Source organism: Piliocolobus tephrosceles, chromosome 3 (assembly GCF_002776525.5).
Source record: "Piliocolobus tephrosceles isolate RC106 chromosome 3, ASM277652v3, whole genome shotgun sequence".
NCBI classification, from domain to species: Eukaryota; Metazoa; Chordata; class Mammalia; order Primates; family Cercopithecidae; genus Piliocolobus; species Piliocolobus tephrosceles.
Window position 1 is genome coordinate 145,282,051 of NC_045436.1, and position 12,893 is coordinate 145,294,943.

General features: G+C 44.4%; 1 protein-coding gene across 4 annotated transcripts in view; it reads left to right on the forward strand.

Annotated features, from left to right (window-relative positions):
• The window catches only part of APBB2 (amyloid beta precursor protein binding family B member 2), a 414,785-nt gene that overhangs the window by 274,969 nt on the left and 126,923 nt on the right, over positions 1–12,893 (forward strand). For 3 of the 4 annotated variants that reach the window (XM_023224587.1, XM_023224583.1, XM_023224582.1), the window contains one exon: positions 4,034–4,242. In XM_023224587.1, the coding sequence (XP_023080355.1) occupies positions 4,034–4,242 (209 nt within the window). The remainder of the gene's footprint in view (positions 1–4,033; positions 4,243–12,893) is intronic. The other variant, XM_031935358.1, reaches the window with a different exon arrangement.

Sequence of the window (12,893 nt, forward strand, 5' to 3'; positions counted from 1 at the left end):
TGAGACGGAGTCTCGCTCTGTCGCCCGGGCTGGAGTGCAGTGGCCGGATCTCAGCTCACTGCAAGCTCCGCCTCCCGGGTTCAGCCATTCTCCTGCCTCAGCCTCCGGAGTAGCTGGGACTACAGGCGCCCGCCACCTTGCCCGGCTAGTTTTTTTGTGTGTTTTTAGTAGAGACGGGGTTTCACCGGGTTAGCCAGGATGGTCTTGATCTCCTGACCTCGTGATCCGCCCGTCTCGGCCTCCCAAAGTGCTGGGATTACAGGCTTGAGCCACCGCGCCCGGCCTGCAGTCTCTACTTCTTGGGCTCAGGTGATTGTCCCACCTCAGGCTCTTTTTTTTTTAAGATGGAGTCTCACTCTGTCACTCAGGCTGGAGTACAATGGCATGATCTTGGCTCACTGCAACCTCCGCCTCCTAGGTTCAAGTGATTCTCCTTCCTCAGCCTTCCGAGTAGGTGGGATTACAGGCGTCCACCACAACACCTGGCTAATTTTTGTATTTCAATAGAGACAGGATTTCACCATGCTGGCCAGTATGGTCTTGAACTCCTGACCTCAGGTGATCCGCACGCCTTGGCTTCCCAAAGTGCTGAGATTACAGGCACGAGCCACCGCCCCTGGCCGTCCTCAGCCTCTTGAGTAGTTGTCACTACAGGCACATGCCAACCTGCCCGCCTAATTTTTTGTATTTTTGGTAGACATGGGACCTAGCTGTGTCTGGAACTCCTGAACTCAAGCAGTCTGTCTGCCTTGCCTTCCCAGAGTGCTGGGATTACAAGCATGAGCCACTGCACCTGGCCTAAATGTGTAGTTCTATGTAGAAGAACAAAGCAAATTGGGCTATGAAGGTTAAACAAAATGAAGTATGATGGTGCTGAGAGTCTTCACGTGGCATACTTCCTGCCTTTCCTTGTGGAACTTCTCAGTACAAAAAATAAACAAAATCTCACTCAAGACTTCTGGGTCTCCAGCCCAGGACTCTTCTTAATTTATTGTATTATATTTCTTTTTATCCATGAGGACGTTCACATATGCCATCAAGGGATAGATAAATGTTTGTAAGTCTTGGGAGTCATGAAATTGCACTGTTCTATGAAATTGCATAGAACTGATTTCTTTAGAATTTCTCTTTTGTTAAGTGCCAAGTTCAGTTCTCATCATTGGAAGACCTAATTGATTCACTCATTTCTTCCTTCTCCTTTATTTATTCCCTCCCTCCCTCCCTCCCTCCCATCTCTCCATCTAACCAATTTTGATTGAATACCTGCCACGCTAGGTGTCAAATATGATGGTGAATAAGACAGATATGGTATCTGCCTACCCTCACAGGGCTTAAATCCTTTAAACCAATGTGAGATAATATGGAAGGGATTCTATACATTATTCTAGACTTATTAATAATACTGTAGGTGTGCCCACTTGGCTTCTGTCACCAGCACCATTGTTACCACCTATTTCTAGCAACAGAATAAACCTCCTTTTTTATTTCAACAAAATCTCAGCCTAAGCTTAATAAAACTAGGGTGGGTTTGGTTGAAGATAAAACAGTCCGATTCATGCCATTCAGCATAAAGTTCCTCTCATGTTACCTCTAGGTACCTTCTTATCAGCCCAACTTGAAAGCCACCAACCTTGGCCTCTGCTGTTGGTCTGACATGATGTCATATTTTGATAGTGTATGTAGCTATTCTTCGTACACGCTAATGTCTCAGTGGTAAAGACAACTAGGCTAAATCTGTAAATTCAGGCCTCCAGTCCTCATAAACCACAGAAATGTTGGTTTGTATCTTTTCAGGCAGCTGCTTTGTATCTTTTCAGTTTCTAGCCCCAAAGCTCCCTGTCTGTGAGCCACTAGAATGGGACAAGGGATCCCACTTGCTAGGATTTTGTCCAACTTAGTCCCAAAACCTGTATCTTTTACCTGATGTGTCCCAGTTGAGATGCAAAAAACAAAATAATAGCAGAAGTGACCCCTTCGTCCCCTAAAAAGGAGACAGGACAAAGAAATGTAAACACATGTTTGATTAGAGTTGTTTCTGCAAAATTTGGTTAACTTGAAATTATTTAATTATACTTCACTCCCTGTGGGGACAGGGGAAAATTCCCAGCATAATTTGAGACTAGTGGCACTTTTGCCTCTGGCAGATTTAAATGAGGAAAGTGACTGCATGCATGCACATCCGTGGCCACAGTCTTCATCAGCCCCTCTGTTTGATTTCTCTGTTTCTCACGGTGACTCTGCCTCGATAATGCCTGCCCACATGATGCAGTGACACTTGCACAGAGCCAGGCCCACTTGTGTTCTCCTTTGAATTGCCGGAAAGCATTCCAGCTGCTTTTGTATGGCCACACAGGAAACAGCCTAATCCTTAGAATAAAATTGATCCCTGGGTTTAGAGCTCAAGTTTTTAAAGTTTTTCTTCCTACATACATTGATACAGCCTATGATTCCCTTATTACCCCTCCATCTCGGTGGATGTCTCATGCTACTTCCTCTCCCCTCTCTTCTCTCTTCTCTAGCGCTGTCACCCATTTCCTAGTCAACTCAAGGCCAAGAATGAGACTTTTTAAAACCAGCAGGTATTCAGTAAACTGATAAGATATGTAGAAAGGTCAGATAGGATGGGAATTGTCTAGCAGACGTATTTTATTTGGCCCTCACAGTGTTTAAAGGATTATTTTCTGGAATTGGAATGACTGGACTTTGTAGGTGCTTGCCCATTTTCCACAGTGACCCACCTTTGTTGTCTCTCACCCACACTCTGCTTCACATGTTTACATCACTGGCCTGTCCGTAGAGTCAGTCTGGTCCACTGTTGACTTCCTAGGCTTTTCCAGTCTGCCTTCCTTGGGAATCTTTTGAGATGGAGTCTCACTCTGTCGCCCAGGCTGGAGTGCAGTGGTGTGATCTCGGCTCACTGCAATGTCCATCTCCTCGGTTGAAGCAATTCTCCTGCCTCCGCCTCCCAAGTAATGGGAACTACAGGTGTGCATCACCACGCCCAGCTAATTTTTGTATTTTTAGTAGAGACAGGGTTTCACCACGTTGGCCAGGCTGGTCTCAAACTCCTGACCTCAGGTGATCCGCCCACCTCAGCCTCCCAAATTGCTGGGATTACAGGTGTGAATCACCGTGCCCAGCTTTCCTTGGGAATCTTCTGTGTACAATTAGAATTCTAGAGTATTGGCTGGGCGCAGTGGCTCACGCCTATAATCCCAGCACTTCGGGAGACCGAGACGGGCGGATCACGAGGTCGGGAGATTGAGACTCTCCTGGCTAACACGGTGAAACTCCGTCTCTACTAAAAATACAAAAAATTAGCCAGGCATGGTGGCGGGCACCTGTAGTCCCAGCTACTCAGAAGGCTGAGGCAAGAGAATGGCGTGAACCCGGGAGTCGGAGCTTGCAGTGAGCTGAGATCGCGTCATTGCACTCCAGCCTGGGTGACAGAGTGAGACTCTGTCTCAAAAAAAAAAAAAATTCTAGAGTATTACAGAAGACTACTACTATTGCTATTTTGTAGGTGTCCCAATCACATGAGAGAGATTCTTAAAGCACATGAAAGATAGAAATACAGCACTCATTTACAGAAAGCATTTTAAGAAAATTAGAGTGATAGCTGGGAATGACATGATGCCCACCAGTGAATCTTAACTAATTGACAAAAGCATTCAGCCCGCTCTGTATAACTATGTGAATTTTGCTTGGAAAGTTGATTCTGGTTTGGAGCTTTAGCTTGTTCATAGGGTTCTTAGAGCTATAGGATGACTTGATAGTGAGGCTTTCATGTCCCTGTTCTCAAGTGTCAGCCTTCCTTTCCAATTCTTTGTTTCCATATTACCTCTTTTACCAAGTACAGCTGCACACGTCAGCATGGATGGATTTCACAAACATACCAGGAAGAACTAATCATTTGGACTATGGACACATCTGCCTTTGGGGTTCACCTGACAGATAGTGCTGAAATTGGAAGGCTCTTTCTCTTTTAATAAAATTCTCTCTTTCTCCCCCGTCCCCGCCCCCCATTTTTCAGCAGATATATGGAGTGATCACTCATTTCAGACTGATCCGGATTTGCCGCCTGGCTGGAAAAGAGTCAGTGACATCGCTGGGACCTATTATTGGCACATCCCAACAGGAACGACTCAGTGGGAACGGCCTGTCTCCATCCCAGCAGATCTCCAGGGTTCTAGGAAAGGGTCACTTAGTTCTGTAACGCCATCTCCCACCCCAGAGAACGAGGTAAAACGGAGTGTCTTTTTACCGGCTTAGTAGAATAGATGTAACTTGTGGTTTCTCTTTACACTAGTTGCTTCTGCTCCAACAGGTCATCAAGGTAAGCTTTTTGATTATTGTGCATGTTGCATTTGAAATCTCAGTAATGCTTCCTCTTAGTAAATAGTGTTAATATCCACCTTTCAGGGATGTTTTTATTTTTTAATGGCTTTTGGTCTCTTGAAACACCATTCCAGGTACAGAAAGCAAGAGGGGCTGATTAATGAGAAGTGGTTAAGATTCCCTTGGGCTCACTGAGGCAGTACTTTACTCTGCAGGTAGCATTGCGTGGTGCTGGCTCCATAAAATATTTACACACGGAAGAACATCTCTTGGCCAGATGTATTGTAATTACTATGTATCTTATTAGCCTTGGGCTCATTTGATAGCATGGAGAGAATGTCTGCAAGAATAACCCTGGAGGGCCCTCAGATGCTTAATTTCTGTTTTAAAAAATGTTTATTTAGCAGAAGTGACATTATTTTAGAAACAATTAGCAGCATAAATTTCTGCTGTCCCTGAGGAAGAAATCTGGATGTTTAAACAAAGAATTGAGGCATTAAAAAAATTTCATTGTGGTGTTTATTAGTATAAGGATCCCTGCAGTGAACCTTTGTGAATCCCGAAAGCGAACTATTTAAGAGAATTAGAGTTGGAAAAGGTCACAATTAAGTAATGACTTCTTGTGACCCCTGACACCCAAGCATTTCTGCCCCCTTCTGACCACAGTCCTTGGTTCTTTGAACAAGCCCATCTTCTTTTGCTTTGAGGCATGAGGGCATTGGAACTACCTGCCGAAGCTTCTTTTATCTGTTTGCAACAGATATCACCCTTCCTGTTTTTAAAAGTAGATAATGTCTTGTTTCCTAAATCTTTGTGTACTTGTTCTTCTCTGGGAGGTAGTGAGTCCTATACTGTCATCACATTCCTGCCGTTAGAGGGCTTTGGCTTCTCATTTACCCAGCCTGGACCTCACATTCTCCAACTTGAAAGTGATGGGCTGGGGCAGCCATACCCTTATTGGTAGGCAAGGACTTTGGTTTACCTGTGCCATGCCGTGGTCATCAGGCACATGCTTCAGGACTGCTCAATGCCATTTAGGGCTTTGTTGCTTATCACTGGGCAATTTTAACAACTTTTTATTGAAGCATAATACTTCCTACTCCCTGGGCAATTTTTATTCAGCCTTTTGTTCATCTTGCATTAGGTGTGCTGGGGGATAAAGAACCAACACCATTTGAGCCCTCAAGGAGTTTGGCATGGAGAGGAGTCCTCTTTCTGTCCCCACCCAGTTGGATCCTGGGATTCCCCCATACTACGGTGGGGGCCTCCTAGAAGCCGAGCCGGCCAGGATCAGTCTCTGTTCTCACTAAGGCACAGATGCGCTCTCCCTTTCTTACTTGTAGACCTTTTCTCTTGACATCTCAGTTGGCAAGAATCTCTTTCTCCATTCCCCTATTCCAAGCCTATAACCATCTTCATTCCCCTATTCCAAACCTTTAACCGTCCTCCCAGGCAGAGTATGTCCTATATACAGAGAACACCAGGATGAGAAGGCACCATCTGGTGCCAGCATTTGTATGTTACAGGCAGGGACACTGAGGTACAGAGAGGCCAGTGACTGGTGGCAGCTCTGGGTCTAGAGCTCAGAGTTACTGAATCCTCCCAGATCCTAGGCCAGAGGTCTTCTCACTCAGCTTCCCTGGCTTTGGGATTTCAACCTGCTCTGCTTCCTCACTGTCCCAGAGAGGGGAGATCGGACTAACTTTGAGAGACAGTTTTTGTGCCATGAATCTCCAGTCCTCTGCATCTGGCAGTGGTGAAGTCCTTTGTAAAGGCCACCTGCAGAGGCCCAGGCGCGGGTGTGTGGACTCCCAGGAGGGCATCCTGAGGCTTTCGGAGCTCAGAGTTGTATTTCTTTGATTAATACGTTAGCCTTTTGTTTCCGTGATTTGGGCAGAAGTCTTGGGAAGAACGCAGCACAGGTGGGCGCTGGCTCTGGGGAAAACTGCCAGGTAGCGGAGTTCATCTCTCCCCTACCTGGGGCCCATTTTTGCCTACTCTTTCCCCTCTCTGTGCCTGCATCGTACCCTTGTGCTAACTAATGCCCAGGGCCCCTCCCAGGCTCAGAAGGACGCACCCTTGGCACCTCCTGCCCTGGAGTTCAGTGTTCCCCCACACAGCCCTGCAGCTCAGCCTTCTCACTGCTCTTAAAGATCTGTTGTGGTTTTCAGGATACTTTCCTAGACATCATTTCATCTGATCTTCTCAGGAGTCTCCTGGGGCAGAGAAGTCAGCTGGTATGTTCTCCATTTAAGGAAAGAGGTAACTGATGCTCAGTGAGTTAAGTAGCCCTCAGCTGGGGTTAGGGTGGGATGCATCCAGTTCCCTGACTCCAGACCCCAGGACTCTAGAGCCCCAGGACTCTGGGCATCTCCACCTTCTATCAGTTCCATTCCTCTCTTCTGCAGCTCACTGTGCCATTTGTATTGACAAAGGCTTATCCCTCCACAGAAGCTGGTTGAAGGAGCGTATTTTTAGGAGTTTCAGAGACAGGGACTCATATCCAGCACTCTCAGAAAGCAACGGGGCAAAAGTCTTCAGGTTGACCTTTCACTTGTTCACATCATAAACGTTTCTCCCCCTACATAAAGTCCTCCATTAAGTCAAAGAACCAAGCAGATTCAAAAGGAAATAAATAAGTCATAGAGGCAAAGAGATGAGCAGATAGAAGAGGAATAGGAGAATTGGGGAAAAGACTCAGCCTGCCGCATACGCCGATGTACAGATGCTGACACCAATATTAAACCAGGGGCATTAAGAGAAATCAAGTATTTACAGTCCAGGCTAATGCCTTAACTCTTCACTCCCCGTAAAACCCTTATGTGGTCAGGTGCTGTGGTTCATGCCTGTAATCCCAGTGCTTTGGGAGGCCAAGGCAGGAGAATCACTTGAGACCAGGAGTTCAGGAGCAGCCTGGACAACATAGCAAGACCCCATCTCTACCAAAAAAAAAAAAGATTTTAAATTAGCCAGGTGTGGTGGTGTGTGCCTGTAGCCCAAGCTACTTAGGAGGCTGAGGCAGGAGGATCACTTGAACCCAGAAATTTGAGGCTGCAGGTGAGCTATGATCACACTATAGCACTCCAGCCTGGACAACAGAGTAAAACCTTGTCTCTTAAAACACACAAACAAACAAAAAAACACACCAAAATCCTTAGTATCTGGTATTATAGTTGTCTTTCTCATTTTGCATTTGACACTGAGACACAGAGAGGTTGAGGAGTTTGGGCAAGACACATAGCTAATACATGGTAGAGTCAAGCTTGAGTTCAGGTCCCCTGACCCCTATTTCCACCCCAAACTTCACAATATCATACGTCTAGGAGGCTTGGAGACTCCTGCATCCCTTTAACTCACCCTAAGAGAGGCTGTGTCACATGTGGAGCCTTCTAGAAAATGACCTCTCTTAATATCATTGTCTCAGGTGCTAATGACAGTTGAAGAGAAATGATTATTTTTCTAACATCATTTCTTTGATTCCTAAATAGAATCTATTTCAAACAGTTTCAAAGCATGAGAAGAGAGCAAAATCTTAAGGGACAGAAGAAGCTTGTAATGTGTTGTGTTAGAAATGCATATTTTATTCAGCTTTTTTCTGAGCTGGCTTCAAAAAAAAAAGAGAGAATCAAATAACTAAGTGCTAAATCTGTTGACTAGGCTTCACAAAAGTTTAGAACTGAAGGCTTCCTTACAGTTTGAAAATTTTACATTTCACATTCCAAAGTTCACTCGGGAAGTGTTAAGCGCAGTGGATAATGTTTCCGCTGCATATGCCAGCAGTATTTTTGAAAGTTTATAAACTGGCCAGGAAGCATTTGCTGCTGAAATTTGGCACATGGTGCTCCTCCCCACCCAAACCATTTATTTGTTCCAAATTACCTTGCAAACTCCTTGAATGTTGAATTTTAGAGAGAATGGAGAGCCACACAAAATATTTTTATGAATATCCATTGGCCTGTGGCCAAGTCTTCCCGTCTTTTCAAGCGAAGGTGTTTTGGTCTTCCTAAAGAGGAAAATATGGAGAAGGCGGGTCTGAGGCTCGAGAAAATGAATTGTTGCTCAAACTATAGTTTCCTCTTGGTCCTAAATCAGCCTGTTCTTATGAAGTGCTCATGGCCTCAGGGGCAGCGTGAGAGCCTAACCCCCCAGGAGGGTGCCAAGTGGAATACCTTAAGCCTGTGTATTCTCATATACATGTAGAAATAAGATGACAACATAAAAGGGCCGTTCTGCCATCATTTTTCTGAACTTTTTCACTCAGTCAAGTAATCATGACGTTGAGTGCTGGAAGGATTCTTGGAGCAGGGCCTGTTGAATGTGCGGGCGGTATTTCTCAGCCAGTGAGCCGAGGAACGGTGCCAGGAGAACCTCTGGGGATCACAGAATGGGGTGGGGCCTGGGAACCTTTGCGTAAGCTCTCCAAGTGATTTTACGCTGAGTAAGTAGGACAACAGGTCCTCTAGTGACTATAGCTCCCCTATTTTTATTTGCATGTCACTTCCTCAAAAATTATTTGGATTCACCTCGTTGTCTCCCCAGAGCTACCGCTCTTACCACATTGCTTTGAAAGCCCTCTATTCTGTCATGTCCCATTGTAGTGTTGTTAACCTGTAGTGTGTCACTTTCCCAGTAGGAAGCTCCTTGGTGGTCAGGACCTGTCCTCTTTCTTCATCGTGTGCACAGGGCCCAGTACATGACGACATTCATTAACTATTTGCTGAATGAAAAAATAAATCAGCCACACAGCCAAGGAAGCTGTTAGTTGATCTGTTGCAATGACAAAGCCGGCTCTAGAGCCCTCAGTCTCCTGGCCCCCTCTGCGTTGTGGTTTCTGCATTGCACTGCTGCTCACAGAGACTGATTTAATTGCACAAGCTTTTGGTAATCTAGTTTACTAGTTTGATTTTTTAACTTCTCTAAATTATGTTTGTGTGATTAAATAAACCATGATGCTATAATCTTCTGATAGCGTGGGCAGATGGCTTGAGCCCAGGAGTTTCTCTACTAAAAATACAAAAAATACAAGGTTATATGATTGGATTCCCTCCTTACTGGCATGGTGATGCATGTCCTGTAGTCCCAGCAACTCGAGAGGCTGAGGTGAGAGGATCACTTGAGCCCAGGAGGTGGAGGTTACAGTGAGCTGAGATCATGCCACTGCACTCCAGCCTTGGTGACAGAGCAAGACCCTGTCTTAAAAAGAAAGAAAAACTGTACACATATAAATTGATAAAACACTTACTGACATTGCCTGCCATACTCCTTGGCATTCCAGGTTTTCTGCCGTTTACTATCAAGGCCACACTTAATGAAGGGTCAAGCCTTGACAAAATGGCATTGAGAGGCATGATTTGTAACGGTTTGTATTCCCCAAACTGCTTTTTCCTTCGTGGAAAGAGTAGATCATAAGGAAACTCTCATTTGCAGGGCACCCTCAGGCAGCCAGTCCCTGTGCTAACAACTAACATTCTAGATCTCACTCTGTCTGCACATTGATGGGAGGCCTTCTTAGTCCTGTTTGATGTGGGAGGGAGTTGAGGTCAAAGAGCAAGTGAGAACAGAGGCAGAATTTGAACCCCAGCATTCCAGTAGGCGATGTGTCTTTATTTATTTTCTGATGCTTATAACAGAACACCTGAAGCTGGGTAATTTATGAAGATAAGGAATATATTTCTTATGATTATAGAGGCTGAAAAGTCTAAGGCCGAGAGACTGCATCTGGTGAGGGCCTTCTTGCTGGTGGGGACTCTGCAGAGCCCTGAGTGGGTGCAGGGCATGACATGGTGAGGGAGCTGAGCATGCCAGCTCAGGTCTCTCTTCCTCTTCTGATAAAGCCACCAGTCCCACTCTCATGATAACCCATGAATCCATGGATGAATTAATGCACTCATGAAGGCAGAGGCTCTTAAAGACCCCACCTCTCAGTACTGCAACATTGGTGATTAAATTTCGATGCGAGTTTTGGAATGGACAGATATTCAAACCATTGCATTGTGTTAACTTCAGAACTTCTCAAGTGCACACAGAGATGATATGATTATAGCTTCTGTCACTGCCACTGTGGAATGTTTTAGTGCTTTTCCTCTCTACCCAGTTCTCAGCAGGTTCAACCCTCTACTCTTGCCCCCTGGTTTGCATTTTGATACCACTTCATAGAGATTTTCTTGGCACCCTAGAGAAAGCCTCCTGGTAGGGACATACCCAGCCCCTGAGACTTTGTCTTTAAGAGCACTCTGTTGACATTGTCAAAGAATCAGCTCCATTCTTGGCCTTTTTCCAGCTGATAATGCATCATTTTTGTTTGCTATGCGGAATTGCTTTCCAAGACCTCAGAAGAGAAACATGAAAGAAGAAAACTCTCAGTAGTCAAGGTTATATGATTGGATTCCCTCCTTACTGGGTCCAGCCTCACACAGCTTCTGTGTGGTGCTCAAGGGTTTTGAGGAGTGCCATACCCCGGGCATTGGGTCAGTCCCCCTAGACACACTATCTCTGAGGAGCTAAGGCTCCAGAGCTCTCCCAGAACTGAGCAGGATCAAGTAATCAGAGAAAGGGGTGTTGCAGCCTGGGCAAGGTCAGGACAAGCACCAGGAGGGTGTGCCAGCTATGACTGTGGTACCAGATGACCCTCAGCTGTGCAAGGCTTCAGCTGCATTGCCTGGAAGGTTACCAGGCTCATGGAAGCTTGTTGCTTGTAGATGATGGTCCCTGTTGGGACCAGCTCTTTCCCCATCTTTGTGTGTTTGTCTTACCTGAGGCATATTGTCCAACTTGCCCTTTCCTCTTTTAATATTTTTCTCTTTGTCTCTCTTCTTCCTTCGTCTCTCCCACCCCTACCCCACAGACTGCAGACTGGGGTGGATACAGACTTTCTGTAGAACCAAATAATCTCTGTTGGGTTGTGCTTTTTAAAAAATTTATTAACTAAAAATTATTAGCAAAGCTTGTTAGCCAAATATAGAAAATATTCTCTCTTCTTAATTAAAAAAATTAGATGAATAAGCCATGTAAGTCTTGAAATTTAAGACAAAGTGACTTTGTCTTTCATTGACTTTAATTTTTTGAAAAAGAAAAATTATGGTCACTTATACATTGGAGAAAGTTTGTCATCTTTGATGTAAATGAATGGTTTTAAATATAGAAGAAGAGAAAAGATCTTTGGCCCAGTCATAACACATATAATGCTAGTTTCCATTTTCCTTACTGAGTTTTGTGCTAAAGGATTTCTTTAGGAGTGCCTGTGTTAAGTTTTTGTAAAATCACTATATGGAGCCTTTGTTTATTTAAATCTATAAAAGGTGATTGTTGGACATTTGCCATCTAACTCGTGTTTCCGTAACACAAGAGCTGGATTCTGGCAGTCTTAGTACTGTTGTTAGCTTTTACTTTACAGATACCCTTATGTCCAAAGAGTAAATACATTAAAAATTTTAAAAACCACACACACATGCAGAGAATTGTTTTAATTAAGTACTGAAGACTTTTCTGAGTACTTGTTGTGGAAAATACTCTTCTTATACTCTCTGTAGTCTCAACATATAGGGTCTCTTGGGGATAATTTCCGAAATTCTTTTTGTGAGGTAACTTTTTTTTTCCTATTTCTTTATAAATTTCTCCACAAAGACACAATTATCTGAGTCTTCCTAATTCATCGTCTGAGTATCCTTTTTTAAAGTTCAACTTAACATCAAATATTGCTCACATGTAAACAGTGATGACAATTTGAGGCCATATAAGCTTGTTTTCTTTTTGAAAAAGAAATTCTAGCTTAAAATTTTATTTTGTACTTGATATTTCAGGTCCTTATCTCATGTCCTTATTAGTAGCCCTGCAGTGGTCCAAACCAAAATTGGTCACTGGCCCATCTGGAAATATGAGAAAAATTGGGCATCTTTCTCTCAGGAAAACGTACATGTACAAAACCCTGCACCCGTTTCAGGGGTTCACAGCTCCTCTGAGCTAACAGGTTAAGATTGCCCTAGGTTGTTAATTTTCTCTTCATAAAGACTGAACACTGCTTCTGGGGATGGAGTGAGGGGAAAGGTAAGGGAATGGGCAACATTCCTGCCCTTTATTCATTAACAGAAATTTTTTTAAAATAAATACAGTGGTCTAAGTTCCTATTTTATTTTCAAAAGCTGTAGTTTAGGTGCCTAGACCAAAAATGAAAACGACACCACGTGTGCAGTAGTAATAATGGGTCTAAATTTGCAATGTCGTTGCTCTCAGAGAGGCTTGCAGAGTTTGGTAAGTGCATGTTGCACCAGGTGCCATGGCTCACGCCTGTAATCCCAGCAGTTTGGAAGGCCTCAGTGGGAGGATCAGTTGAGCTCAGGAGTTCAAGACCAGCTTGGGTAGCATAATGGAACTCCCATCTCAACAAAAAAGTTTTTAAAAATTAGCCAGGTGTAGTAGCATGCACCTGAATAGTCCCAGCTACTCAGGAGGCCCAGGCGGGAGGATTGCTTGAGCCAGGAGGTCAAGGCTACAGTGAGCCATGTTTGGGCCACTGCACTCCAGCCTGGGTGACAGAGTGAGACCCTGTCTCAAAAAAA